The sequence below is a fragment of the Saccopteryx bilineata genome, chromosome 2 (assembly GCF_036850765.1).
Source record: "Saccopteryx bilineata isolate mSacBil1 chromosome 2, mSacBil1_pri_phased_curated, whole genome shotgun sequence".
Lineage (NCBI taxonomy): Eukaryota > Metazoa > Chordata > Mammalia > Chiroptera > Emballonuridae > Saccopteryx > Saccopteryx bilineata.
Window position 1 is genome coordinate 108560768 of NC_089491.1, and position 27712 is coordinate 108588479.

Genomic DNA, 27712 nt, shown 5'->3' on the forward strand with positions numbered 1-27712 from the left:
AAATCTAAATTATTTTGGCATGAGTAGAACATTACTTTTCCATTAAAATGAATTTGTGTTTTGTTTTTAAGTGTGTTAAATATTTCAAATGGATTTTGAATCTAATATTTCAGACTTATCAGCGTTACAGATCAGTATCAACTTCAAGTTCAACCACTCCATCCTCTTCACTTTCTACCATGAGCAGTTCACTGTATGGTTCAAGTCAACTAAACAGGCCAAATAGTCTTGTAGGTATAACTTCTGCTTACTCAAGAGGATTAACAAAAGAAAATGAAAGAGGTAAGAAGAACAAATTTTGAAAACACTTTGTTTCCTTCAAAGAATCCTTTGATTTTGTTTTTCCTAATTAATATTTCAACAGAAAGGAAACAACATTCTCAACTGGGATTCATTTTACCTAAATGATAAGATGGTTGAGAATGAGTAAAGTAGAAAATGTAAAAAGAAAATTGTATGAACTAACATTGATACGTTTATCTTTGTAACCCAAGGTGTCACAAAAATCTTTATGTCTACAATATATAAAAGTCAACGTAGAAGAATTGGTGGAGCAGTTTATTAGTGCTTTAAATTATTTCTTGCCTTTTACATGTTTTTGTGAAATTGTTTTAAACTAAAATCATTTAACACATACAATGTCCTTGCTGAAGGAAAGTTGTTTTTATGCTTATTCTTGAGGGGGGTTTTTTCCTAACTTTATTGGTTTGCATGATGCTCACTATTATTTTCTATTTCACATAAACTATTTAAACTCTAATGTCTACTTTAAATCAGAGATGGGTACTAATAAAATTATTTCTAATTATAGGCATTTTATGTTTTAAAAGCAAAATCTCATAGTTTTAGTCATGATAATAGCAATAATCATGTAGGATAGACTTCAGAAAATTAAATTTGTTTCAATTTTTAGCTGCTTTTTTTTTGTTGGTCATTAAAATATTTCAGTTCTTTCATCCACTAAGTTGAAAGGGCCACATAATGTTTATAAAAATCTTGAGCCAATGTTTAAAATTATAGATATTTACACAATGGTTCAAATTTTTTCTTCTGTTGAAAATGTGAAGATTTAACGTCAGTGGGTCTGAACTCCTCTCACATGTCAATTGGCTGAAGCCAAGTAGTAGCAGCCCCAACCCCCTTGGCCCATTTTATACATTTTTATTACCTGATTGCCACTTGTAGGTGTTGGAGTTTTAGATCTTTGCTCTAAACTGATTCTAGAAATAACTTTTAAAACCCCTCTGAATACCATACTTTTGGGTTATCTTTTGCTGTGACTCTTTGCTAATAAAACAATGAACCTTTTAAAAATCATTGCTTTGTTCCATATATGTGTACTTCTTAAATCATATTCACAGTCCCTAAAATTCTTCTAGTGTGTATATCTGGAGCCATTTTAACTGTCTCAAGAAGGAAACAGATTTTAAGACTAATATTTTACTATGTTGATTTTTTTAATAAAAGATAAATATTTTTTTGCAAAAAGAAAAGGATTTGCTCTTAGGTGCTTTCTAGTAGAAATGAAATGGCTACTGTATTTATTCTACTGAACGAGGGGTCTAGGAATAGTAGAAGCAGAAACTGATAAAGCTGTAGGATACATCCTAGCTGTTCCATCATTAAGAACTGTCTTGTTTTCTTGAAGTATTAACTTCGGGTATAATAACTATCTCCCTATCAGACATTAATAAGTGGAGCCCCATTCTCTTCTTAGGATTCAGTTATTTTCTGTTCAGCAAATATTAAGTGTGTCTTTTGAGCAGAACTTTTGTTCTTGTCTTGATCCTCATGAATGTACCTGATGAGATACAAATACATGTTTAAACCAAGTGTTATAGGAGCAGTGAGGGGCAAAATTTGATAGATTAGAGAATTTTAGAAGGCCTCACAAAGGAGGTAGACTTAGAATTATTTTTACATTTGCCTTGGAAAATATTGTCAAGGTACATTGCTACCATGTCTCGCATTGTAATCCTTAACAGAGGGAGAAAAGAGAGAAGAGGAGAAAGAAGGAGAAGATAAATCCCAGCCTAAATCAATCAGAGAACGACGGCGACCGAGAGAGAAAAGAAGATCTACTGGAGTTTCATTCTGGACACAAGATGTGAGAACCTATTAAAATAGAACTCCTTGATAGTATGCTTCTTTTCAAAAGTACATTCTAGTAACTTTTTACATGCCTCAGGTTGTACTCTTTAGATCATCACTATGTGTTTTTGAGCCACATTATGAATTAGGAAAAGTTCTTTTATAAAGGATAGTTAACAACTACTCAGATTTTTGTTATTAAAAGCAGGAGCTCTTTTAGAATAAAAATTATAATGGCTAAACTGCTCTCTTAAAGATTCTTGAGCCTGACCAGGTGGTGGTGCAGTGGATAGAGCTTCAGACTGGGATGCGTAGGATCCAGGTTCGAGACCCCAAGGTCGCCAGCTTGAGCGCGGGCTCATCTGATTTGAGCAAGGCTCACCAGCTTGGACCCAAGGTTGCCGGCTCGAGCAAGGGGTCACTCGGTCTGCTGTAGCCCCACAGTCAAGGCACATATGAGAAAGCAATCAATGAATAACTAAGGTGTCACAACGAAAAACTAATGATTGATGCTTCTCATCTCTCTCTGTTCCTGTCTTTCTGTCCCTATCTGACTCTCTGTCTCTGTTAAAAAAAAAAAAAGATGCTTTATATTTGATTACATTCTCATGGATATGACCATAAGATATGTATAATATTTATTTCCATCTTCAGTGATACTGAATAGAAGCAGTGCTTTAATTACCAAATTATAACAATGAATTCTGTGGAACTGAATTTGATTCCTGATCCCAGGTTGTATGCCTGTCATTGCCATTCACATGCAGGAAAAATAACTAGACGATAGCTCTATTAACGAGAAATTTATACTATTTCAGTGCAGCATACTACTATAGTAGGGCAAACAGAATTTGTCTTGTTTAATTTTTTTACCTCTTGATTCTTTCCATTTTATTTTATTTTATATTACTTTATTTTATTTTTTAGTGAGAGACAGACAGGAAGGGAGAGAGATGAGAAGAATGCTTTGTTGTGGCACCTTAGTTATTCATTGATTACTTTCTCATATGTGCCTTGATGAGGGAGGGTGCAGGGCTTTCCAGCTGAGCCAGTGACCCCTTGCTCAAGCCAGAAACCTTTGGGCTCAAACCAGCAAACATAGGGTCGTGTATATGATCCCGCATTCAAGCCAGATGAGCCCATGCTCAAGCAGGCAACCTCGGGGTTTCAGACCTGGGTCCTCAGCATCCTGGGCTCTCGTGTACCCACTGTGTCACCACCTGATCAAGCATTTTTTTTTTCTTTCAATTTTTTTTTTTTTTTTTTTTTTGTATTTTTCTGAAGCTGGAAATGGGGAGGCAGTCAGACAGACTCCCGCATTCGCCCGACCGGGATCCACCCAGCATGCCCACCAGGGGGCGATACTCTGCCCATCTGGGGCGTTGCTTTGTTGCAACCAGAGCCACTCTAGCACCTGAGGCAGAGGCCATGGAGCCATCCCCAATGCCTGCGCCATCTTTGCTCCAGTGGAGCCTCAGCTGCGGGAGGGGAAGAGAGAGAGAGGAAGGAGAGGGAGAGCAGATGGGCACTTCTCCTGTGTGCCCTGGCCAGGAATCAAACCCGGGACTTCCGCACACCAGGCCAACACTCTACCACTGAGCCAATTGGCCAGGGCCTTTTTTTAATTTTTAATATAGAAAAATTTAACCACACAGAAGTAACAGAAAAGTATAGTGATCCCACCCCAGGTATACATTATTTAAGCTAATTTCTACCACTTCCCCAACTCTCATATTATTTTGAGAAAATCTTAGGTATATCATTTCATTTATAAAATTTTCAGTATGTATTTTTAAAAGAGATAATGACATCTTTTTTAAAATTAAAATAATAACCACAATGTTATCACATAGTAATCACAATACTATGATCATGCTTATTGTTAAATAAATTAACATTAATGCCTTAATATTGAATATCCAGTCAGTTTTAATGTCTAGTTAATTTGTATGTGCCATAAATGGTTTGTTATAGTTTTATACTTCGCTGGTTTGGTTAGGATTCAAATACGGACCATATATGGTAATTAGTTATCCCTTTGAGTCTCTTTTGATTGCTAAATTTCTCCATCTCATTATCTTTTTTTCTTATGATTATTTTCTAATGGACAGGGTTTACATATTCCTGAAGTGTAATTTTTTTCTATTTCCTATTACCTGGTAGTTGCCGGTAGAGAAATGAGCAGATTCTGGTTCACGGTTCTTTTGGCAAGGTATTTCCCCTGTATTATTCAGACTAGCTCTCCCTTCAGCTCTGGATTCTGGCACTATAAGGATCCTTTCTGAGATCCATGTTGGCAATCCTCATCTTTTCAATTTGAGCCTGCATTGAATTGTGTACTAATCAGACATCAAAGCATAGCTCTCCTTTCCCCTGCATTACCACACCTATATGATACAACATACAAAAATATAGTCTGTGTCATCACAGGGTGGTGTGAACTTTTCGTTCTATTGTATTATATTAGATTCCTTTTTTTTTTTTTTGCTACTTTTCAGGACTTCTGAGCTCCTCTCCCTTTTTTATTTCCAATTCCTTTGTTCTCCCATGAAACTGCAGTGCATAAAAATAGCTTATGTTAATGGAATTAACATATTACATTAATAATAATAACAGCAGCATTGATTTCTCCTGTTTCCAGCCTGATATTCACATATCATTTTTACTAGGTACCAAAATGTTAGTTCGTACAGATTCTCTTGACTCCTTAGAACAATTCTGTTAAGTTTTCATCTTTACACCTATGTATGAGGTAGCTATTGCTCAAAGAAATTTAAAATACATTTGCATAAGCCACATAGCTGAAAATAGCTATGCCAAAGTGAAACTAGGCTGATCTAGTTTTAAAGCCTGTGCTGTTTTTATAGTGAGCCTAAGACAGATACTTTTGAATGCACATTTCCCTTTTCTTTTATCCTTTTAAGGTTTGTTGAGATGTTCAAGACCTTATAATAGGACATTCCCATATCCATAGTCTGGAATTCTAGGCTTTTAACCTGCTGAGACTTTGGTTTTCTGTTTGGCATGCTGTAAACTCCCAAGGAATTTCCAGATGGATAAACTACCTAAACATAACAGGACTGTTACATACACCTTCCTAAGCTTATAGAATCTAGCTTTTCTTCCTTAAGATGATGGATTTCTATTTCTGCTGCCTCGTTATGGTTTAAGAACTAAATGGTACTTATATTGACTATTACAAATGCATTATTATTACAATATGAAGTGGAATATCTTCTCCTTATGCTTAGCCTCCAGCTTTCTCTTCTTCATTATGAGTATTTCCTAAATCCAGGTTGTCTTTTTTCCCATATGTGCTAAACTACTTAGATTCTACCATGCAGACAAATAGGCTTCCTCTAAATAGGGTAGGAAAATTTCCACTTGAAAATTCCTTTTGATCCATTTCCTTGGTGGATTTTTCTCCAGGGTCATTTTAAATTAGAAAAGCCCTAAAGTATTTAAATATTAATTGTTTGAAATGTATCTTAACTTTTCTAAAATAAATTGAAAATCTATTATAGAGCGATGAAAATGAACAAGAACAACAGTCAGATACAGAAGAGGGATCCAATAAGAAAGAAACACAGGTAAAATCCTTTTTGTGTTTAGAATTGTTCATATTTTCTAAGGATATCTTTACTTGTGTTCACATTTATTCATGCAAGACAGTTACTGCACACTGGACATGCGTGCCGGGAATGGACTCATCAGTGGTTTGCTGGGGTCAGGGTGGAGGGACTGGAAAGGGGCACAAAGAATGTTTTCGTGAACATTAATGAAAATGTTCTCAATCTTTATTATAGTGGTAAATTTATGGATGTACACAACTGTCAAAACTCATTAAAGTGTTTAAGTGAATATGGTTTCTCATCTATAAATTAGTCTATCAAGTAGAAAAGGAAAACAAAAAAAGAACGATACCATTGACCAAAGAAAAGTATGTAGAGGATACCAGAAGTAGTGCATACCTTACCAGACCCAGATTTTAGTTTTCTAAATGGCAGAATTATATTCTAGCGAAGACCTCTGTCATTTTCTTCACATTTGTTTAGAAATTTAGTATCTCTAAGGGACTTTGGCATTCATTATTGCAACTGATCTTTCCAACTGTCTTCTGAAAAGGGCAGTTTTTTTCTCACTACCGATGGAAAATCTAAGGCAAGTTTGAAAGACTGGAGGTTTCATAACTAACAAATGGTGCAGATTTCTTCCAACTCATCCCCTGCCCCACCCCGTTCCCAATTGCTTGGTTGTGCAGAAAGCTGGCATACTTTAAAGAATTCTATTCACAAAGGGTAGAATCATACAACATGAGTTGGCTCTAATCTTATATACTCAGCACTGTCTAGCCTGAAATGTCATTCTGGTCATATCTTCTTCGTTTTGACTTGGAGTTCCTAAATAGAACTGTTAAAATTTCTTTTAGTCAGCAAGGATCTATCATAATTTAAAGTGACCAGAAGTAGGTTACTTGTAGTGACTATGGATATTACTTTTGGGGCCAAGTTTGCCTGTTTTGACACAAAGGATACTTTTATCTTCTTTATATATATATTTTTGGACTTTATTTATTCATTTTTAAAGAGAGAAAGAAGAGAGAGAGAAGGGGGGAGAAGCAGGAAGCATCAACTCCCATATGTGTCTTGACCAGGCAAGCCCGGGGTTTTGAACCGGTGACCTCAGCGTTCCAGGTCAATGCTTTATCTGCTGCACTACCACAGGTCAGGCCACTTTTATTTTCTTTATGTGGCCTGACAGACACATTGAGAAATAAGTTACTTATAAAGGTAAATTATTTACAGGGCTAAAGCTTTGTCACTTTTAAACCTTTTGTATATCAATTGTCAGCACTCCCCTTATTATATATTCTATAAACTTCCAAGTCATTTTCCCAGTAGTACCATATGAATTGCCATATTCTAAGGAAAAACAATGGATAGTTCCTTAGGAAACCATCCCCAGCTGCCACTTCTCACTGTCATATCACACATGGGACGTCCTATGTCCCACCAGACTAGGGTAAAAGGAAAGATATTCTGGCTTCCAGAGTTGTGACTTTTAAACATATTGTTACATGTTGCATTAAGTTTTACTGTTAAAATTATACATGAAATACAGTAAAGTTGAACAGACCATTGTTTCAAGGAAAAGTTTTCTTAGTTCTAGAAAATTTAAACAGTTAAATTGTTAATTTTAAATCTAGGATTGTTTAGATCTTGCTTTGTGCTAGCATTCTTTCAGTTACAAGTAACAGAAAACACTACTCAAACTGGATTAAACAAAGAGAATTTATTGCACTCCAGTTATATTACACAACTCTATGTCAGCTCCATCATCAGGCTGGTTCATCTCATAGGGCTGGGATAGTACGCAGGCCAGACAAGGCCTACTGGTGCAGTGTTGCAGCCATCTTCTACTAATGTGGCTGCATATTATCTCACCTAAACCCAGTGACTGCTACACCATGAGGAAAAGGAGGAAGGAAGTTAAGACGTACTACAGTGTCTTCTATGATAAACTAGAAAAGTACTCTACCCCATAAGTGTGCTACTCTCTTTTTGAAAACTTATAGAATTAGCCCTTTCATTTCTGTGAAAAATTATGAGCAACAAAGTTCTGTTCATTTTCTGAAATAGTGTCATCACCTCTAAAGTGTGTTTGATAACAAAACTGCTATTGAGTTGACAGAAGAATCTAAGTTAACCATTTTGAAAAATGGTTTTCTGGCATGTACATTTTTTTCTTCAAAGAAAAGTATTATGGCAGATGCCAGAAAGTTCTTGAATATTCTAAACTGCATATGAAGCTCAAGCCGTTTGCCTTCAGAATATAAGTTTAAAGAAAATTAATTTTATCACAGAAAATTTGAATTACTTTAACATAATTTATTATTTCAAAAATGGGGCTACTGTTGCTTCGGTTATTATGATTTAAACAAAATATGTATATACTATATATAGCAAATACCTTAGACATTTGTTTATCTTGCATGTTGTCACCTCATAAACAGAAAAATGAGAAAAGTAGTTGCCTTGAGTTGGCACATAGTAAACTTGACATTTTTTTTTTTTTTTTTTTTTTTCAATTTTCTGAAGCTGGAAACAGGGAGAGACAGTCAGACAGACTCCTGCATGCGCCCGACCGGGATCCACCCGGCACGCCCACCAGGGGCGATGCTCTGCCCACCAGGGGGCGATGCTCTGCCCATCCTGGGCGTCGCCATGTTGCGACCAGAGCCACTCTAGTGCCTGAGGCAGAGGCCACAGAGCCATCCCCAGCGCCCGGGCCACCTTTGCTCCAATGGAGCCTTGGCTGCGGGAGGGGAAGAGAGAGACAGAGAGGAAAGCACGGCGGAGGGGTGGAGAAGCAAATGTGCGCTTCTCCTGTGTGCCCTGGCCGGGAATCGAACCCAGGTCCTCCACACGCTAGGCCGACGCTCTACCGCTGAGCCAACCGGCCAGGGCTTGACATTTTTTAATATAAATATATTACGTTTCCTGCTGAGTGGGTATAATGCATATGTGTCTTATTTTTCATTTTTTTGTAATTTAATGTCTGGTGGCATTTATAGGAACTCATAAAAGATGACTATAAATTGTCAAATGTAACTATATGGTATTGTGCATGTAAACACACAGTAACTCTTGTTCTAGAACTTCTAAGAACAACCATGTTAAAGTTAAAACGTGTATAGGAAATAGATGTTAGTTTAATAGTGTGAAAACCATATTGATGTTACATTAAATTTATTTGATTAATCAACAAGTTACTTTAAGAAGCATAAAAATTTAGTATGCCTATGTTTGCTTTTCTCTTTTTTTCTAGACGGATTCCATTTCTAGGTATGTCTTACCTCTTACCTTTTTATTACCTTCTCTTTTTTATTCTTTCTAAAAATATTGGCTAGATATTTATGGATTTTATAAGTTGATGAAATATTTTGAGTAATAAACATCTATCGATATTTAGATGATCTAGTAACTGTTATTAGCTTTCTTTGTCAAAGTTTAATTTTAGTTCAATAGTCACAATTTTTCTTAAATCTTTACAGGCGTGATAACTTTTAAGTTTTCCTAAGTTAGTTCAACAATGACTATGTCATTATTAACATAAGAGGCTGATGAAACCTGCCATAAACTGATTTCATTAGGTCCCTGGTCGGCAAACTGCAGCTCGCGAGCCACATGCGGCTCTTTGGCCCCTTGAGTGTGGCTCTTCCACAAAATACCATGTGCAGGCACTACCTCGATAAGGAATGTACCTGCCTATATAGTTTAAGTTTAAAAACTTTGGCTCTCAGAAGAAATTTCAATCATTGTACTGTTGATATTTGGCTCTGTTGACTAATGAGTTTGCCAACCACTGCATTAAGTATTCAGAATCCTCTTTCTTTTCTACTTTATATAAGATAAAGCCAGTGAAAACAAAGAAGTGTCATCTAGCTCAAAATTGTTGATCTTTTTAGAGAACTTCCTTGAGTCTAATCTCTATTTCATTTCTCTTACCCATCATTGTTATCTAAAATATTATAAAACAAGGAACAAATTTTGTGTACTGATGATTGTATTGAGTTGAAATGTAGAGGCAATAACATTTATTAGAAAATTTAACCTGAATTCAAAACCCAATAAGAAAATTCTCATTTTCAAATAAGATAATGTTTTTCTTGTTTAGGACAAACCTGTTCATCACTTCAGAGAAACTGTAGTTACATTCATCAAATCAAAAATATTATAATTATAAAGCACAATTTTGTACTACTTTTAAAAACAAGAAAAGTACTACTAAATAAATCAATACACCATCAGTTGTAAATGATGTTCTGGTTTTAGAGATATTAAAATGTGAAAAAAATGTACAAATAAAATTTTTTTGAAATTTATCATAATGTGAAAACCAGTTTTGACTTTTAATATAGAAATATTAAATCCCTTCCTCAAATATTGGAAATTTGTAGTATTAAAAATAACTTCCCATTTATTATATTTGATAAAAGTTGATTAGATAATATATGAGGGGGAATGTCACCTGCTATTGGGAAAGCAAGTTAATATATAGTAGGATGCATGTTAATGTAAGTTGTGAAAGTCTATAATAAAACTTTTCACTTAAACTCATCTTTTGAAGATATGAAACCAGTTCCACATCAGCTAGTGATCGGTATGATTCCTTGCTGGGTCGCTCTGGATCATACAGTTACTTAGAAGAAAGAAAACCTTACAGTAGCAGGCTAGAAAAGGATGACTCAACTGACTTTAAAAAGGTACTTGGGTTATTTAGTTAAATTTAATTTAAAATCTGTTTGTTAAGTTATATGTTGAAATATTCTGATATTTATTTCAGAACAATTAATGGTAAGTAGAATATAAATAGCCGTTCATTCATTGGTTTGTATTTTAAAGGAAGGGGGAAAGTACCAGGACTTTATTTCACATGTAAGAGTCAGACCAGTGCTGTAGTGCTGTGATTGAGCTGAAAAGAGGCATTGGGGCAGGGCACACATGCACATGTGTACAAATGCACAACATATACTTTGCTTATTACTAGGAAGCAGCCAAAGAGTACTGTTTTTCCTAAGAGAATATATGGTTTTCCTACGTAACTGAAAAACTTGTAGTAGCTAGGGTTCTGACTGTCATGATTCTTCATATTATGAGCTTGGAATGAACCTGATGATTTTTTTGGTGAGAAAGAAGGCTTGTGAAATTTGTATATGTTCCCAGGTATATGGCATCTATTTGAATTACCCACTTTCTTACAAACCAAATCTGCAAGAGAAGGTAGGAGATCAGTTTACATGATAGATAAGATTCAATCTTTTATTCATTAAAGAAGTAAACACCGAACTGTGCTACAAGATTGAACTTCCACTTGTGGGTAATGGAAATGGAGATAAATGTCCCTGCTTTTATGAGCATCTTCCATCTATTGGGAGAGACAGACATTTTCATACAATCATACTAAAATATATATATTTTTTAAAAATTATAATAATTCTTAAACAGTTTTATAAAGTATATAATGAAATTATATAAAGTTATATACAGTAGGGAAACAGTTTTATAAATGTATATACAAAGGAAACTGACAGGGCCTGAAGATGGATGTCCTAAGGAAGTGAAGCTTTGACCAAAGAACAGACAGGTGATTAATAGTTAACTGGCAAAAATGGGAGAAAAAAAGTGTTTCAGATGGTGTGAACTGCAAGCACATAGACATGACGGTGGAGTACATGACACTTTTTTTTTTTAATTAAGCGAGAGCAAGGGAGGCAGAGAGACTCCCACATGCGTCCTCCCATACTGGAATGGTGCAATGCGCTGCCCATCTGTATCGTTGCTTCATTGCTCAGCAACTGAGCTATTTTTAGCTCCTGAGGTAGAGGTCACAGAGCCATTCTCAACACCTGGGGCCAACTTGCTCAAACCATTTGAGTCATGGCTGTGGGAGGAGAGAAGAATGAGAAGGAAGAGGGGAAGGGTGGAGAACCAGATGGTCGCTTCTCCTGTTTGCCCTGACTGGGAATTGAACCCTGGACATCCACACTCCAGGCCAATGCTTTACCGCTGAGCCAGCTGGCCAGGGACACACAATGCATTGAAGTAGTTAAATTTTTATTATGGCTAGTAATGGGAAGAGATGATGATATAAGATTATAACTAGGTATGTAGTTTGGGACCAAGACCATAGGGTGCCTTACAAGCTATTGTAAGGATGTCCTCATACTGAGAACATTGGGTAGCTACTCAGGGGTTTCAGTGCATGAGGTGGAGGTGCTCATGGAATGCTTGCTATATGAAAATGAGATTGTCATTTTGAAAAGTTAACTTTTGCTGCTATGTGTAAAACAGATTAGATGGAGATCTGAAGAATAATTCTAGCATTTTAGAATAATTTAGGTAAGAGATTGATTATATTCATTTATCTTGGTAGTAGTAGAGATGAGGGGAAAAGTTTAGATGTTAAGGAAGTGTTCGAGAAATAGTTCACTTGCCATTTAACTTTAGGAAAAATAATACAACTGTCATGATAAAAGTAACTGATACTCCCTCTTCACTGTCAGAAATTTAAGATCGCATGATAGGCAAAAAGCTCACAGACCACAAATAAAGATCACAATGTCTCCTTAGCTTCCACTGTGGTCCCTCTTTATTAGAAAACTGAATTTCTTTTCATGAAAACTGAAAAGTCAGATTTTTCAGCAAAGTCTTAAATTTTAAATAACTGAAACTAGTTTTTAAGAGTTGATGTAGGGCCCTGGCCGGTTGGCTCGGCGGTAGAGCGTCGGCCTGGCGTGCGGGGGACCCAGGTTCAATTCCTGGCCAGGGCACATAGGAGAAGCACCCATTTGCTTCTCCACCACCCCCCTTCCTCTCTGTCTCTCTCTTCCCCTCCTGCAGCCAAGGCTCCATTGGAGCAAAGATGGCCCGGGTGCTGGGGATGGCTCCTTGGCCTCTGCCCCAGGCGCTAGAGTGGCTCTGGTCGCGGCAGGGCGTCGCCCCTGGTGGGCGTGCGGGGTGGATCCCGGTCGGGCGCATGCGGGAGTCTGTCTGACTGTCTCTCCCCATTTCCAGCTTCAGAAAGATACCAAAAAAAAAAAGAGTTGATGTAGGACAAACAACTATGTAATCAAAAATTTCTGCATTATAACTATAGAACATTAAAATATGTTTTAATGGCCTGACCTGGCAGTGGCGCAGTGGATAGAGTGTCGAACTGGGATGCGGAAGGACCCAGGTTCGAGACCTCAAGGTCGCTAACTTGAGCACGGGCTCATCTGGTTTGAGCAAAAGCTCACCAGTGCTGGCTCGAGCAAGGGGCTACTCGGTCTGCTGAAGGTCCGAGGTCAAGGCACATATGAGAAAGCAATCAATGAACAACTAAGGTGTCGCCACGAAAAACTAATGATTGATGCTTCTCATCTCTCTCCATGTCTGTCTGTCCCTATCTATCCCTCTCTCTGACTCTCTCTCTGTTAAAAAAAAAAAAAAAAAAATATGTTTTAATGTATCTCTTAATCACTCATGTTACATTAATCTTTCTGTACAACTTTTAATATTACAAAATAATCAATAGGAAATCTTAATAAAGATGAGGAAAGCAGAAAAGTAATTTGGTTTCTTTCCCTATTTTTACAGCTTTATGAACAAATTCTAGCTGAAAATGAAAAGCTGAAAGCACAGCTACATGACACAAACATGGAACTGACCGATCTTAAATTGCAATTGGAGAAAGCTACCCAGGTTTGAACCTTGTTTTCTTTGTTATTCTAAAGGTACTTTTGGCCATGAACTGGTTTAATGTCAGAAAATATTTTCACAGACTGGCCTTTAGGGTGGGATGGATAAATGTATCACGTGACCGAGACAAGCGTCAAGAGTGAGTCTTAGACGGATGTAACAGAGGGAATCTGGTCATTTTTTAAAAATAAAACATCGTTCAGACTTTATAAATAAAATGGAAATAATGTAAGTTATTTATTCTTTCTCTGCGGACCAGTACCAAATGGCCCACGGACCGGTATAGGTCCGCGGCCTGGGGGTTAGGGACCACTGATCTAAAAGATTGCATTGAAGTATTCTCTTATAGAGTTCTAAAAAGAAGTTTGATCACTTATAATAGCTTATGAATTAATCAGAAGGAAACAAAATAATATAGTTTAATAATTTTATCTACTTTTTTCTAAAGTGAATTAAAAATACAAAAGTGTAGCATCATAATGGAAAGTCTATTGTTAAGCCTTTTAATCCCTATGTTTTGGTATGTGAAGAACTGAAGGGCTCATTTTTGATGTAGCAAGGCATTAAGCACATCTATACAGAATCTCCTTAAAGTTATAGTTTCCTCATAATAATTTTTATTCATTATGAGCATTTTCTATTCAAAAAAAAAGGTGATTTGATGTAGTAATGCTGGAAAAAGATAATTTTAGTTATAACTCATTTTGCCTTCTTTCTGTGCAGTGGCCTAGGGAGAGTATTTTAGACCAGAAAATTGGGATAGCCAAGCAGAATCCACAACCTTGTTTATTTGATCTAGGATGTGTATGATCTAGGAACTGTTTCCCACGCTCTTTTTCCATGTAACACTGGTCCTGAAAGACAGTAACAGGCACATTCCCTCCTCCTTTTTCTCCTGCCTCCATTTAACAACAACAAAAAAGCTTTATGATCCAAGAAACTTGGGAAATACTATATAGTCTGCATCTCAGAGATTTTACAGAGTCTATTTATATGTTAAAAGGTCTAAGAGGTCTTGTAATTGTTAAGAAAACAATCATGTTTAAATTTAACATGGGACTTTTTAGCATAAACATATCTGCAGTACAACTCTTGGAATCCAGTTAACCACACTGACCTAAAATGCCATCTCCACTTCTGTAAATGATTCTGCATACTTTCTTTGGACATTTTTTTACATTCATCTTTTTTATAATTTTTAAAATTAGTTTTCTGTGTTGAACTTATACTTGTTATCAGCTTCCCTTTTTATTGTTGTTATTACTCACTATTATGTTGTGGAGCAGTATCAATGCCGAATGGAAGTTGTGCTAGAGTTCCAGGGCTCAGGCTAAGCCTAGAGGTTTTGAAGGCTCTCCACAGCCCATTAGTTACTGAGGATTTGCTCGCAAGATACACAGAACAGAGCATACAAACTCATAGACACAGGTCAGTGTGGTACTTACCAGAGGGATGGAGGGTGGGAGGAGGATAAAGAAGGTAAAGGGGTCAAATATATGGTAACAAAAGGAGGCAAGATTTTGGGTGGTGAGCACACAATGCAATGTACAGATGAGGTATTATAGAATTGTAACTCATAGAGTGTTATTAACCAGTGTCACCCTAATGAATTTAATTTTAAAAAGGGAAAAAAGAAAGCTCTGCAGAGAAGTAAGGCAGAACAAGAACACATTTCATAGTAATGTCAAAAACTTGTAATGTTATACAAGGTAAAACTTGCTGGCTAATACTTAGGCTTCATGGTAAACTGGAATGTCATCATTTCTCATGTTGAAAGGTAGCTTAATGAGCCTCCATACATAAAAATATATAGTATAACTAGCTTTTTGAAAATAACTTTATAGAAATTTGGTAATAATGTTTTCCAAATAAAAATGTTCGCTGCGTCCTAGCCGGATAGCTTGGTTGGTAGCATCATCCCAATATGTAGAGGTTGCCAGTTGAGTCCCTGTTCAGGGCACATACAGGAACAGATTGATGTTTCTGTCTGTCTCTCAGTCTCCCTTCCTCTCTCCCTAAAATCAGTAAATAAAATAAAAAGTTCACTGCTCCATAGTGTAGTGTTCTATCATACTGACTCAGTCACTCTGTGTTCAGCTACTGCCTTCTTGGTTTGCCTCTCTGTCCTCAACTGTTTCTTCCTCTGCGTCTCATTTAAACTCTGTAAGAGAGGAGAACTGTTAGAATTAGCCAGTTATCAGTGTGGAGCCATCCTGTTAGTACTCATGGCCTTCTTAGTGACCATTTCATGGGACACTGGATAACTTAAGAGCAAACTGTTTTTCAGTCATAAACCAATTTCTGGTCATATCGACTGGCCAGAGAAACAAATCACTGTATTAGAAAATATGGGCCCTGTACGGTTGGCTCAGTGGTAAAGCGTCGGCCTGGCATGCAGGAGTCCCGGGTTCAATTCCCGGCCAGGGCACACAGGAGAAGCGCCCATCTGCTTCTCCACCCCTCCCCCTCTCCTTCCTCTCTGTCTCTCTCTTCCCCTCCCGCAGCCAAGGCTCCATTGGAGCAAAGTTGGCCTGGGCACTGAGGATGGCTCCATGGCCTCTGTCTCAGGCGCTAGAATGGCCCTGCTTGCAATAGAGCAATGCCCCAGATGGGCAGAGCATCGCCCCCTGGTGGGCATGCCGGGTGGGTCCCAGTCGGGCACATACGGGAGTCTGTCTGACTGCCTCCTGGTTTCCAACTTCAGGAAAATACAAAAAAAAAAAAAAGAAAGAAAGAAAAAGAAAAGAAAATATGACAGTTTCTGCCTTCATAGGCATTGAGTATCATGTACACTGCTGAATTAATAATAGGAAGGGTATTTCAAAGTGTAACATATTGAGTAAATATTCAAAGTTAATATCTTAGTTGGAAAAACTATAAATATTATTTTTAAAATTTAAGAATATATGTAGGATTAAAAACTGATAGCATTAAACATTTTTTCTACTTTAGATTATCTTGAGTGTTTTAAGTCTACTGTGAATACCTGATTTCTCTCTAAGCATTACTTCCACAACTATTCATGAATATACACTATGTAGCAGTTTTGATAGTAGTATGGGATTGTTCCAAGGGAACTATGCTTCTACTAATAATAAATCTTGAAGTTTGGATGTACTTAATAGTATTCAGCCAGTGGACTCTAGAATCCTTGAATCCTGCCTCAGCTCAGCTACCCTCCTTCATGTACAGTCTTCAAGGGAGAGAAATGAGCTAACTTACAAGACACTGGTTTGATGAATTTTGTCCAATGTCAATTCACCAGATTTACTAATGGCAATTTTTTTTTTTTTTAACAGAGACAGAAAAAGAATCAGAGAAAGGGATAAATAGGGACAGACAGACAGGAATGGAGAGAGATGAGAAGCATCAATCATCAGCTTTTCATTGTGGCACCTTAGTTGTTCATTGATTGCTTTCTCACATGTGCCTTGACCGTAGGCCTTCAGCAGACTGAGTAACCCCTTGCTCGAGCCAGCGACCTTGGGTCCAAGCTGGTGAGCTTTTTGCCCGTGCTCAAGCTGGCAACCTCGGGGTCTTGAATCTGTATCTTCCGCATCCTAGTCTGACATTCTATCTACTGTGCCACCGCCAGATCAGGCACTGATTGTGATTTTAATATAACACTTAACTAGACTGTTTACCAAAAAAAATTTTTAATTAATTTTTTTACCTAAGAAATTGGCAAATGAATCATAAAATTGCTAAGACATTCCTATATGAAAAAAAATCCCCAATAAAGTACTAATTTTCCATCTAAAATTTATTTTACTTTTATTTGGTTATATTTTTCCATCTATTTCTGATTTCTTTCAGGTGCTTTTGAATGTAATTTTTAAATTCTTCAATCTTTTAAATGTTTTTAGGATTCATTTACATGTTCTAAAATGGTATTTAGCCTTTGTTTTACATTTCTAGCAATTAAAATATAAATATAATTTTTAAATGTCAAAGGAAAGCAGAATTAGCTGAAACAGTCTCATCATAATAAGAATTCTGAGTGATTCATTACAATTAGTAATTGAAATGATCCCCCCCTTCATTTTCATTACACTTACATCCTTTGTGTATTTACTTTTCTTTCAGAGACAAGAAAGATTTGCTGATAGATCACTATTGGAAATGGAAAAAAGGGTGAGTGTCCATTTTATTGAATATCATTTTTCCACTTTATTATTTTGGGTAAGCAATGATAGGATTTTTTTCCTTTAGTGTTTGTGGTTAGTAGTTTTAATGAGTTTACAATAACACTCATTAATTTAATTAGAATGTTTTCTAGCTTACCTTCTTTAGATAAGAATTCTATGGGGTCCTTCTAGGTGTGAAATTGCCTTGTTAAATAACACTTCATTTACCAAATTATTCTTTAATGAATTAAAACTATCTTGCCTTGATTCCAAAATGTCCGCATTGTTATAGTAATCTGCTCTTTTTGAGATGCTGTTTATCTCATTGATTATCTGTGGTAATACACTGAAAACACTGGAATCTTGTCTACATTTAGTTTAATTCTTTGCAAAATTAAAATACTTCCATTCTTGAAATAAATTTTTTAAAGCTTTGGGTGATATCAAATTTTCAAATTCTTTTTAAAGTTAATTTAATAATAGTTTTATTTTTACTTTAAATATTTAACTTAAGTAAACTATTTTAAACAAAGAAATTATTATAAGAAAATTTCTTTTGCCATTTTGTACTTTCCTGCAATTTGTCATCTGGGTATGATATATTCATTTGTATTTCTTTCCATATATTATTATTATTGCTCAGGGCCTAAGGAATAATTCTACACGTTTAGTCTGAGCAGTTGAGAATGTATAAGTTAAAAAAGGTAAAGGACAGGTGCTCAGAGAGTGTCAGTAATGCAAGTGAGCAGTAACTGCACTTGTAAAGGTTCAGCTAGAGAAGAAATGACATCTTGGGTATGTGCAATCTCTAGATCAAAGAAGAAACAGTCAAGAGCAGGTGATATTAAAACGTTTTTTTGCATTTCATTTTTAAAATAGTCAATTAACCCTTCTCACCAAAAAAGAGAAATGACACAAAAATATAGAATATATAAATGTAAAAAGTCTATGCTGTTTACTAAATTATACCATGAAATAACTACTTGTTTTATGATTTCAGCTGTTTCTAGGCTATTTTAAAAAATATTGATATAACTAATAATTGCTAAAAGTTTAGAATCACTTCTTTTATTAAATTTAGTATTATATTTTTTTATAATATAACTTATTGAATTTTATTACTAAAATATGTAGAAATCTTAAAAACCATTAACTTCTGTTATACAAATGGTTGAGATAAAAAGGCATAGGTAACAGAATACACTTAGTCAAAAAATAATTTTTGAGTCACATTTTTAAAGAATAATTTTTCTTGTGAAAACTATATATTAATCACAAAAATTTTAGCAAAAGAAATAAAATTATCCATAATTCTATGATGAGAGAGAACTGATATTTCGATGGATATCCTCCGTTTTATCTACTCTTAGACACATGATGCACGTTTTCAGATTCTGACATTCTTATAGGGACCTTGACTTTTTTCTGCCTGTTAAATGCAGATAAATTTACAAAGTGACTAATTCACTCAGTTTAACAGACATTGATAATCATAGTATTAGTAATAACTGCTAACATTTACTCAGCACTCTTATGTGCTAGGCAGGTTCTGGGCTACCACTTCACATGCAGTTTCTTTTAATCATATTTTTTAATATTAATAAGTTTATTTGTAATGCATAAAATATTGTTCATAACTTTACATGCATTTACTTGTAACCATATATACATATTTTAATAAAGCTAATTTTTTTTCATTTTTATTTATTGATTTTAGAGAGACAGGAAGGGAGAGACAGACAAACACCAATCTGTTTCTGTATGTGCCCTGACTGAGATTGAACCAGTAACCTCTGTGTACCAGGACGATGCTCTAACCAACAGAGCTATCTAGTCATGGCAATAACCGTATTCTTTAATGTTAATTAGTTTATTTGTCAGACATAAGAAATTGCCTATAACTTTACAGTTGTGATTTTGGCAACAAAGCAGTTTGGATGTTCTTGTCTTTACCACTGGGTAGGAAAACCTTGAAGACACCTAATAAAGTTGAAGATAATAGGGCAGTTATTTGTCAGTTGGTGAAAATACACTATTTCTGATACTTCACAAAATTAGGGAAATTAAATATGACACTGTATGCCCTAGCATTTGAGAAGTGCAGTGGTTTTTATGAATTTGTTGTGACTTATTAACTAGGAAAAAAGTCTGTTTATAGAAAATAACATTTTTGTCTATGTAATAATGCTTAAACATGCTGATAAAGAATAACGTACTTATAAGACTGTTAGTAGGATTCCATTTGTTTTTTAAAATTACCGTAAAAACATTAACATACAGTAAATGCTTCACTAAATATTAACATTAATTATTAATCTGGGAAAGAATGTCTTGGAAATAGTTTCAGTGTGATTAAACTAAATTTAAATGGTTTGTATCTGAAAGGTGACCGGCAGGAGTCAATATCTTCTGGGCGGTATGACCTAACCACAGTTTTACAGCACATTAATTATTGCTGCTTGCTTTTTGCGTACACCCTGAAATGCTTTTTATTTGAGGGAGAATAAAATAGTACACTGCAATAATGTGTGTTGCCTTTGCCTGTCACTCTTTGAAATAAGGTAGTTTGAAATAAAATAAATGTTGCAGTTGCTTCTTCATTAGATTCACTGCATTAATGCTACATAGTATCAACCTAAATACAAAGTTTTGAAGTCTGTTAGATAAATACTGGCCAGTTAATAATGTGCGTGGAAGAGATCAACTTCTCTCAGAAGTTGAAATTTTAAAGCACAGATATCTTAGGCACGTTTGCTTCTTGCTTTTCTGCTCCTGTCACTGTAGAATGATTGCATCTTCATGGTTTCTTTTTTCCCTTTTATACAATCCTCAATTTTCAGTTGTATTAGTTTACTCTATCCTTGAGTTACATGAGCTAAAAAAATTGTTTGAACATATTATGTAGCATCTTACCAGAAAGTCAAAGCTTTAAAGAAAGAGCTTATGGAAAGTAATGGAACAAATGACCTTCAATTTATTTCTATCAAATTTTGGAAAGCTCTTTACACATCACTGGCATCACATCTATTTCTACACTGCTCTTGATTTGGTTTTTGATTCTAAAGCGGCACTATTTCACAATTTAGAAGATAATATAAGAAGATAATAACTATATAATTAATGTGTGTACCTTAAATTGATCTAGGAACGAAGAGCTCTAGAAAGAAGAATATCTGAAATGGAAGAAGAGCTCAAAGTAAGTAAAGCATGCTACTTATAAAGATAGTGCTGTTTATGAACTCAGATTTCACAATACTATTATAGATGTTATGTTTACAATAATTGTTCTCAGAGCTGTTTGTGATTTACGTATAGCTGTGCTTCCCTTTCTTCCTAAATCCAGGTCTTAAGTGGACTGGGAAAGTATATGAAACTCATCTTTTTGTTAATCAACTTTTATGGTACTTTTGAAGTTCAGGTATAGAACAAATTAAGCAATAATGATTATAAGATTTGGGATTTATTATTCTTTACATTCACATGCTCTGTTTTCTTGGAGAGTAAGTGGTAGAGAGGTTTCACTATAAAAATATTCTGCTCTGAAAATAAAGGACATTAGAGTAGTAGACAAGCAGAGCTGTAGTTTATCAAACTACATTACCTGGGAAAACAGCTCTTTTTTTTGGAGATTGGAAAGAACACACTTGCAGGGGGGAAAAAATAGCATAGTTAATAATGCATTAACTCTTATCCCGTTGTCTTGCATAAAATATCCGTATCACATTATGAATTAAGGAACTAATGCATAGGAAATTGTGCCCATAGAATTAGAATTTCAAAATTTAAATGTTTGTTTTGATTATTAAATCATTTGATTACTTATTAGAACATTTTTATTGAATGCCTTTGGGAAAGATTTGTTTGATTTGTTTGCTAATGTATTTTGTCTGATACGGAATTTTAGGATTAAATTTTAGGATAAATTAATGGGATTTTTAATGAACTTTCTTTATTGTCTGTGAGTCTTGATACTTTTATTGTACTCTTTTCCATTTTCTTATTTTTTATTTTCTATTTCTTTATGTTCTGATTCCTGCAGAATCTGCACCAAATAAAGCAAATTCAGACTCTGAGAGAGTTAAATGAACGACTGCTGACTGAGAATAGGGCCTTGACCAGAGTGGTAGCCAAGCGCTCAGGGTTCTGTAGGAACCTGCAGTCTGTGCACCTGTAATTTATAGTTTCATCATTTCTTCCTGGCAGAGCCAGGCAGGTGTTTCTGTATTAGTAAGCGTGTCTTGACTTCACTTTTACAAATTAATGCCATTTTGTCTGGAGCTTATCATATAACTTTAATTATGCATGGCTTTTCAGAACGTTAGAAAGTGTCACTAATTGTATATTTAAACTGATAAACTACAGTAAACTTAGGAAATGATTTTGGAATTTAAATAAAAGACTTGTCTGCACTTTTGCAAAGTTTGTGCATATTTTGGCTCTACAAATATTTTAAGGCTTAAAAATATGGCTATCATGTTTAAAATTCTTAACTAGACAGAAAATGGAACATAAATAATGTGGCATGTATTTTACACATATGTTGAAGCTGAAGATTATGCAGTATCTGTTTTTTAAAATGTCACTTTCAGTCAGAGGCATCGTTATCTTCACCTCGTTCTCTGTTACAAAGGTATCTTAGTACATACACTTCAGATTACTGTATCTTATATTCATACATTTCAAACACAGATAGGAATTGATTGGGTCCACATAAAATTAAACTTCACATAGATGTTGCTTATATTTTGCTAGATGTCTTGAAAAGTAGGGACCAAAATATAAGCTGTTCCATGTCCTAGCAAATCTGGCAGAGCACATGTAGTTTCAATCATTCTTAGAAAATCCAGGTAATTTATAATATTTTCACCCCCTCCTTCAGTTTGTCTGTAAAACAAAATTGATTTGCCTTATTTTGAAGCTGCGAGGGTATGTTTTTCTGTTTGCTCCAAATAACTGATTATTTTTTATGCTTGAATTATTTTCATAAATACAGGCTTACTAAATTGGCTTATAAATTATTTTATTCTAGCCTTATTATAATAATAATTGCTTTGTTACCATTTAATGACCCTATTTTTGGATCAGACATTGTACTAGGCACTTAAACTTAGTACCATAGGTGAATTCATTTAAAAATTTTAATAGTTTAGAACAAGTTGACTCCCCCAAAACTTTCCCAAATAGGTTTGTTTCCTTGTGAAATGTGTAAGTATTATGTTTGAGGTCTCAAGTAAATTAAATTAAAGGCCTTGGTTTAGGTACTGATGGGAACTTTTAAAGGCTCTCCCTTCCAGCTCCCTTTTCTCCTAACCAAAAACAGGCTTCATTTTCTTGGCTGCTCTAATATGGTGTGCTTGTGAGTCATAATATCAAGTGATTTAGTACATTTCAGTTGATAACTTTGAGAAAATAAACCTTTCATTCCATCATTTATGAAACTAATTAGCTTCATACATTGGGGGTTGTGTTTTTTTCTCTTCCTGATATATGTTGTAGTCACTAGAAAAATATATAACTGACAAAGCTTGTTCATGTGTCTTGTGGTGAAAATATAACATTTATTAAGAGTAATATTTTATCTTTATATTGAAGTAAAACATTGTCTTCGTTTTTTTTCCTCCTAGATGTTACCAGACCTAAAAGCAGATAACCAGAGGCTAAAGGATGAAAATGGGGCCTTGATCAGAGTTATAAGCAAACTTTCCAAATAAAAAAAAAAAAGCAGCACGAAATGAAATTGCACATATTAGTAACCCAGTGAACCATAATTGACAGTCACTGGAAGCCTGGAGTGAGTCCTTGGAGACTGTCATTTTTGGATATCCTGCCAAATGCCCTCTTATCTTGGAGTTTTGTTTTGTTTTGTTTAATATTCTGGGGTTGTTGTTTTTTTTTTCTTTCTTGTATCAAGACCATTGTTTCATGTTAATGCAGCTGCTGAGAAGATTTTTTTTAAAGACTGAGAAAACTTGTTTACAGCTCCAGCATACAAGGAAAGTGTTCAAGGCCAGATATGCCTCAGATATTTAACCAGTAAGCCTTAGTTGTACATAAATACTTTTGTGTCAACAGAAACTTTCAGCTCGCACAGAAGACAGTTATTCAGCATTTTTTGATGTGCCACAGTTTCCAGTTTTTCAATATTTAATTTTTTTTTTTTTTTTTGCTTTACATCTAAGTTTGGGTTTGTATGTTTTTCCTTCTAACTCTTCATGTGGCAGACTCTTCTATGTTCCCACAGCGTTTTCATTTACAGAACACTTGCTCCTCTGAGGTCATTGTCATGTACTACGCTGATGCTGTGTTGTCTCCCACCTGGAACTGAATGGCTTGGTGGAACATTTGCTTTCACTGTTTGTGCAATATGCATTTATTTCTTATATGAATGCTTTAAAGTCAGTTGAGATTAGATTTTTAAGTCCTTTTTTCTGCGTTCATTGGTCACTGTTTTTGTTTTTTTACTAGTGTAGTACAAGATGTTAGATTCTATAATCTTCACATTCATTTTAGCAGGTACTGAGTGACGCTGTATATATCAATAAGTGTATTGCTTTGATTTTTAGACCGCCACATGGCATGCTTGACTGTTTTCTTATTTCAGATGTCTGTTAATGCAAAGTAGGCTACTCCATCATATTGTTGAAAACAAAATTTGCTAACAATGTGATATACAGACTTTAGAAGTAACACATTATGTGGAGCCCTATCTTTACAAAAGTTTTCTACTGTAAAGTGCTTTTACTTTTATTTTCAGTTTTTAATTGATAGCATTCAACCATAATTAAAGTTGCATAAGGTAATTGCTTCACATTTCACATACTGATATTTATCTGAGTGCTGTCTAGAACTGTTGTGCTCGCCAAAGTAATGCGATGAAGTCCTTAGCAGACTTAACCCCGTGAGTTTTCCTGTTAAATGCACTGTATTGCCATGTGAAGAGGCATTGACTTTGATACCACCATCATGTTCAGACCATTTTATACATTTCAGTGGCCTTTAAAAAAAAATAGTAAAATCAAGTACATAGTGGAGATGGCTTTTATTTGGACAAACAGCTTTTATATTTTCATTAAACCATGCAAAAAATATTACATCTTTTCTGGCACATAACTGTCTCCTTAACCACTGAACAGTTCAGCCATTTGAAAAAATTGTACATTGTAAAGCTTATAGTAGCTAATTGTATTATTGATTGTATACTATATTAAATGTGAATTTGTATCCCTTCATTTTAAAAGGTCATTGTGTTCTACTGCCTATTTTAGATTACTTTGGGGTTGGGAAAAGGTGTTTTGGTAAGCAGGATTTCAAGTCCTTTCTCTCTTGATTGGTTTTATGAAGATATAAGGTTATGCTCTTACTACCAAGCTCAGGATTCTTGATTTTTAAAGGTACAAGGATAGTTGTGGGAATTTTATTTTTGGTTGTATTTGAACTGTATGAGTGGTGGGTCTGAATAGAGAGGATTTCCATGGTCTTATGTGGACGTCACATATACAGATAGTTGATCAGCTTGAGTGGCCGCAACATGTTCTGCTTGCACAGTGGTGAGGCATGCTAAGGTTATATTTGTGAAGTTTGGATGCCTGTGAAGATGATTAAATACGTGTTTCTAATATTTTAGTGTTTTGTATTTAGGTTATTTATTCTTTGTATCTAAAACTGAACAGCTACTGTGCTATATTGATTTTATTGGTAGTATTGAGCAGACCTTGTTTCTGCATGAAACTAGTTGCAAACCCCACTATTTTGAAAATAAAAATGTATTTTGACATATACAAATAAAATGAATAAAACTATTTTAAATGTGTGAACTTTTACTGAGACATTTTAAATTTTGTTCTGAGATATTTAAATTCTGCATGGGTATTTTTTTACTAATTGCTTTACTTTGATTCCAATTGGAATAATTTTTGAAATTGTAATATTGTGATAATTTGCATAACATTGTACATGCACATCTGTAAATGCAATCTTAATTGCCATATTTATGCAATCTGTGTACCAATTTGGACAAATGTTTATATATTTTACATAAAGCTGTCTGTATGCAGAATCTGAGAACTAGTTTTTTATAAGTGGGTAAAAAATACTAACAGTGAATTTCAAGATAGTAGCTTTGTAGCGTAAGACTTCATTTACTCAAATATTTGGTGGTTTCTGAATTTGACCTGTACTTCTTCTGAGCTGCAAACATAGGCTTGAGAATACATATAAAGATAATATTCCATTGAAATGTACAATATTAGATCATTTTCCAACCTATTGATAGATTTGTTCAACCCCAGTCTACTAACGTGTAACTAAATTAAGAGTTGCTTTCAGTTGGGAACTTCGGTAGAGGATTTGTAGTAAGCCTGTGTTTAAATTAAAACCAAATGGGATCTCTCCTTTCTGCTTACCAGTATTTTTCCCATGCATGCCCACAGATTGATAGATTTTACTGTTGTTGTTTGTCCTCCATAAAAAGGTAATTTCCCATGCAAATACTTCAAAACCAAATGAAAAGCAGCTATAGAACTATCTAGAAGGGTATTCACTAAAAAGTAGATCTTCATTAATCCATTAGGCTACTTTATTCTCTTGCTTAAAGATTTATTACCACTTGGTCTTTCCTGACTAATCTGAAACAGTCATGACTCCCAGTGTCAACACTCAGTGTGTTTTAAGAAGAAAATACCCAAGCCCTGGCCGGTTGGCTCAGCAGTAGAGCGTCGGCCTAGCGTGCGGAGGACCCGGGTTCGATTCCCGGCCAGGGCACACAGGAGAAGCGCCCATTTGCTTCTCCACCCCTCCGCCGCGCTTTCCTCTCTGTCTCTCTCTTCCCCTCCCGCAGCCGAGGCTCCATTGGAGCAAAGATGGCCCGGGCGCTGGGGATGGCTCTGTGGCCTCTGCCTCAGGCGCTAGAGTGGCTCTGGTCGCAATATGGCGACGCCCAGGATGGGCAGAGCATCGCCCCCTGGTGGGCAGAGCGTCGCCCCATGGTGGGCGTGCCGGGTGGATCCCTGTCGGGCGCATGCGGGAGTCTGTCTGACTGTCTCTCCCAGTTTCCAGCTTCAGAAAAATGAAAAAAAAAAAAAAAAAAGAAGAAGAAAATACCCAGAGTGACAGGTTTTCTTCAAACTTGGACCTGTGTTTCCCATAGGACATAATAGCCTTGTACCTTGTCCTTTGCTTTGTCATTATATGCAGAATACAGAGCACACCCCATTTACAGTTATTAACTATCCATTCGCCACATCTTGCTAATGAAAAGTTTTGGTTGCAGAGATGAAAGCTGGCTGATAAGCAATCTTCTCTGTGATGGTTCGTGTTTTACGCTGTATGTATTCGGTCTCTGTATCTTGAAGTATGCCTGCTCAACAGGGATAATGTACATATGAGAGCTGCTGTCCAAAAGGATTGGGTATATTTATTTTCTATTTATGTACATAAATAACAATACATTTCTTGACTTTCGTTATGGAAAGAGTCTAAAGTTAAGTTCTGTATGAGCAACCAAATGCCCTTTCTCTTAGCCAAGTGGTAGACAGAGTCATTGCTTGCCTACAGAATGACCAGATTACCAAGTCAGAAATGCAAAATAAAAACATAGGGCCAGAAATGTAAGATTCTTTAATGAGGTAACAATTCTGTCTGGTTGTAATTTTATTTCAAATTAACTAGATTTTCATTTCAAAAGGCTGAAGAGAAAGAAGGGAGAAAAAGACAAGTTAGAAGAAATGAGCAATATCAATGGACTCTGGCCTGAAGAATACACAGCGAGTAGGATCTGTCCTTGGAGGTCAGAGAGTGGTAGTGGGAAAGAGGCGAGACTTGCTTTCTTTCTCATCCACATGCTTAGTTCTTAGAGTAAGTCCATTTCAGTAGAATATCTCATTTGATCCTTAAAACAGGTAAATAAAGTCTACCTCCATTTTATACGTGAGAAAACTAAGATTTCTAGACAATTAACTGATCCAGCATTCTGTCATGCGGAGTAGAGCTCTTAATTAACCCTATTAGTGGTGATGGTGATTATCGCCAACTCTTTATCTGGGACTTTTCCCACTGTGTCAGTTTGATTGTTTATTTGATTGTGAACTTGCATAAGTTACCTATGAGTCTATATTTTAGGCTTAAAAACTTGGTGATCTTTGAGAAATGTGTTTCTTGGATTTTTTTTCTTTCCACATTTTTTCTCTAATCCCACATCCTCACCTTCACATCCTATTACTAAAACATTTGCCCTATAATGGGACTTAAGGATAA

At 35.5% G+C, this 27712-nt stretch overlaps 1 protein-coding gene across 10 annotated transcripts in view; it reads left to right on the forward strand.

The window, feature by feature from the left end:
• Window positions 1-25260, forward strand: part of PPP1R12A (protein phosphatase 1 regulatory subunit 12A) — a 159152-nt gene extending 133892 nt beyond the window's left edge. For 8 of the 10 annotated variants that reach the window (XM_066257594.1, XM_066257588.1, XM_066257593.1 and 5 more), the window contains 9 exons: window positions 114-282; window positions 1986-2107; window positions 5616-5681; window positions 8920-8936; window positions 10222-10357; window positions 13233-13337; window positions 17421-17468; window positions 20607-20657; window positions 23086-25260. In XM_066257594.1, the coding sequence (XP_066113691.1) occupies window positions 114-282; window positions 1986-2107; window positions 5616-5681; window positions 8920-8936; window positions 10222-10357; window positions 13233-13337; window positions 17421-17468; window positions 20607-20657; window positions 23086-23172 (801 nt within the window). In that variant the 3' untranslated portion in view covers window positions 23173-25260. Of the gene's footprint in view, window positions 1-113; window positions 283-1985; window positions 2108-5615; window positions 5682-8919; window positions 8937-10221; window positions 10358-13232; window positions 13338-17420; window positions 17469-19846; window positions 19878-20606; window positions 20658-23085 lie in introns of all 10 variants that reach the window. The other 2 variants (XM_066257590.1, XM_066257596.1) reach the window with 1 other exon arrangement.
• The last annotated feature ends 2452 nt before the right edge of the window (window positions 25261-27712 follow it).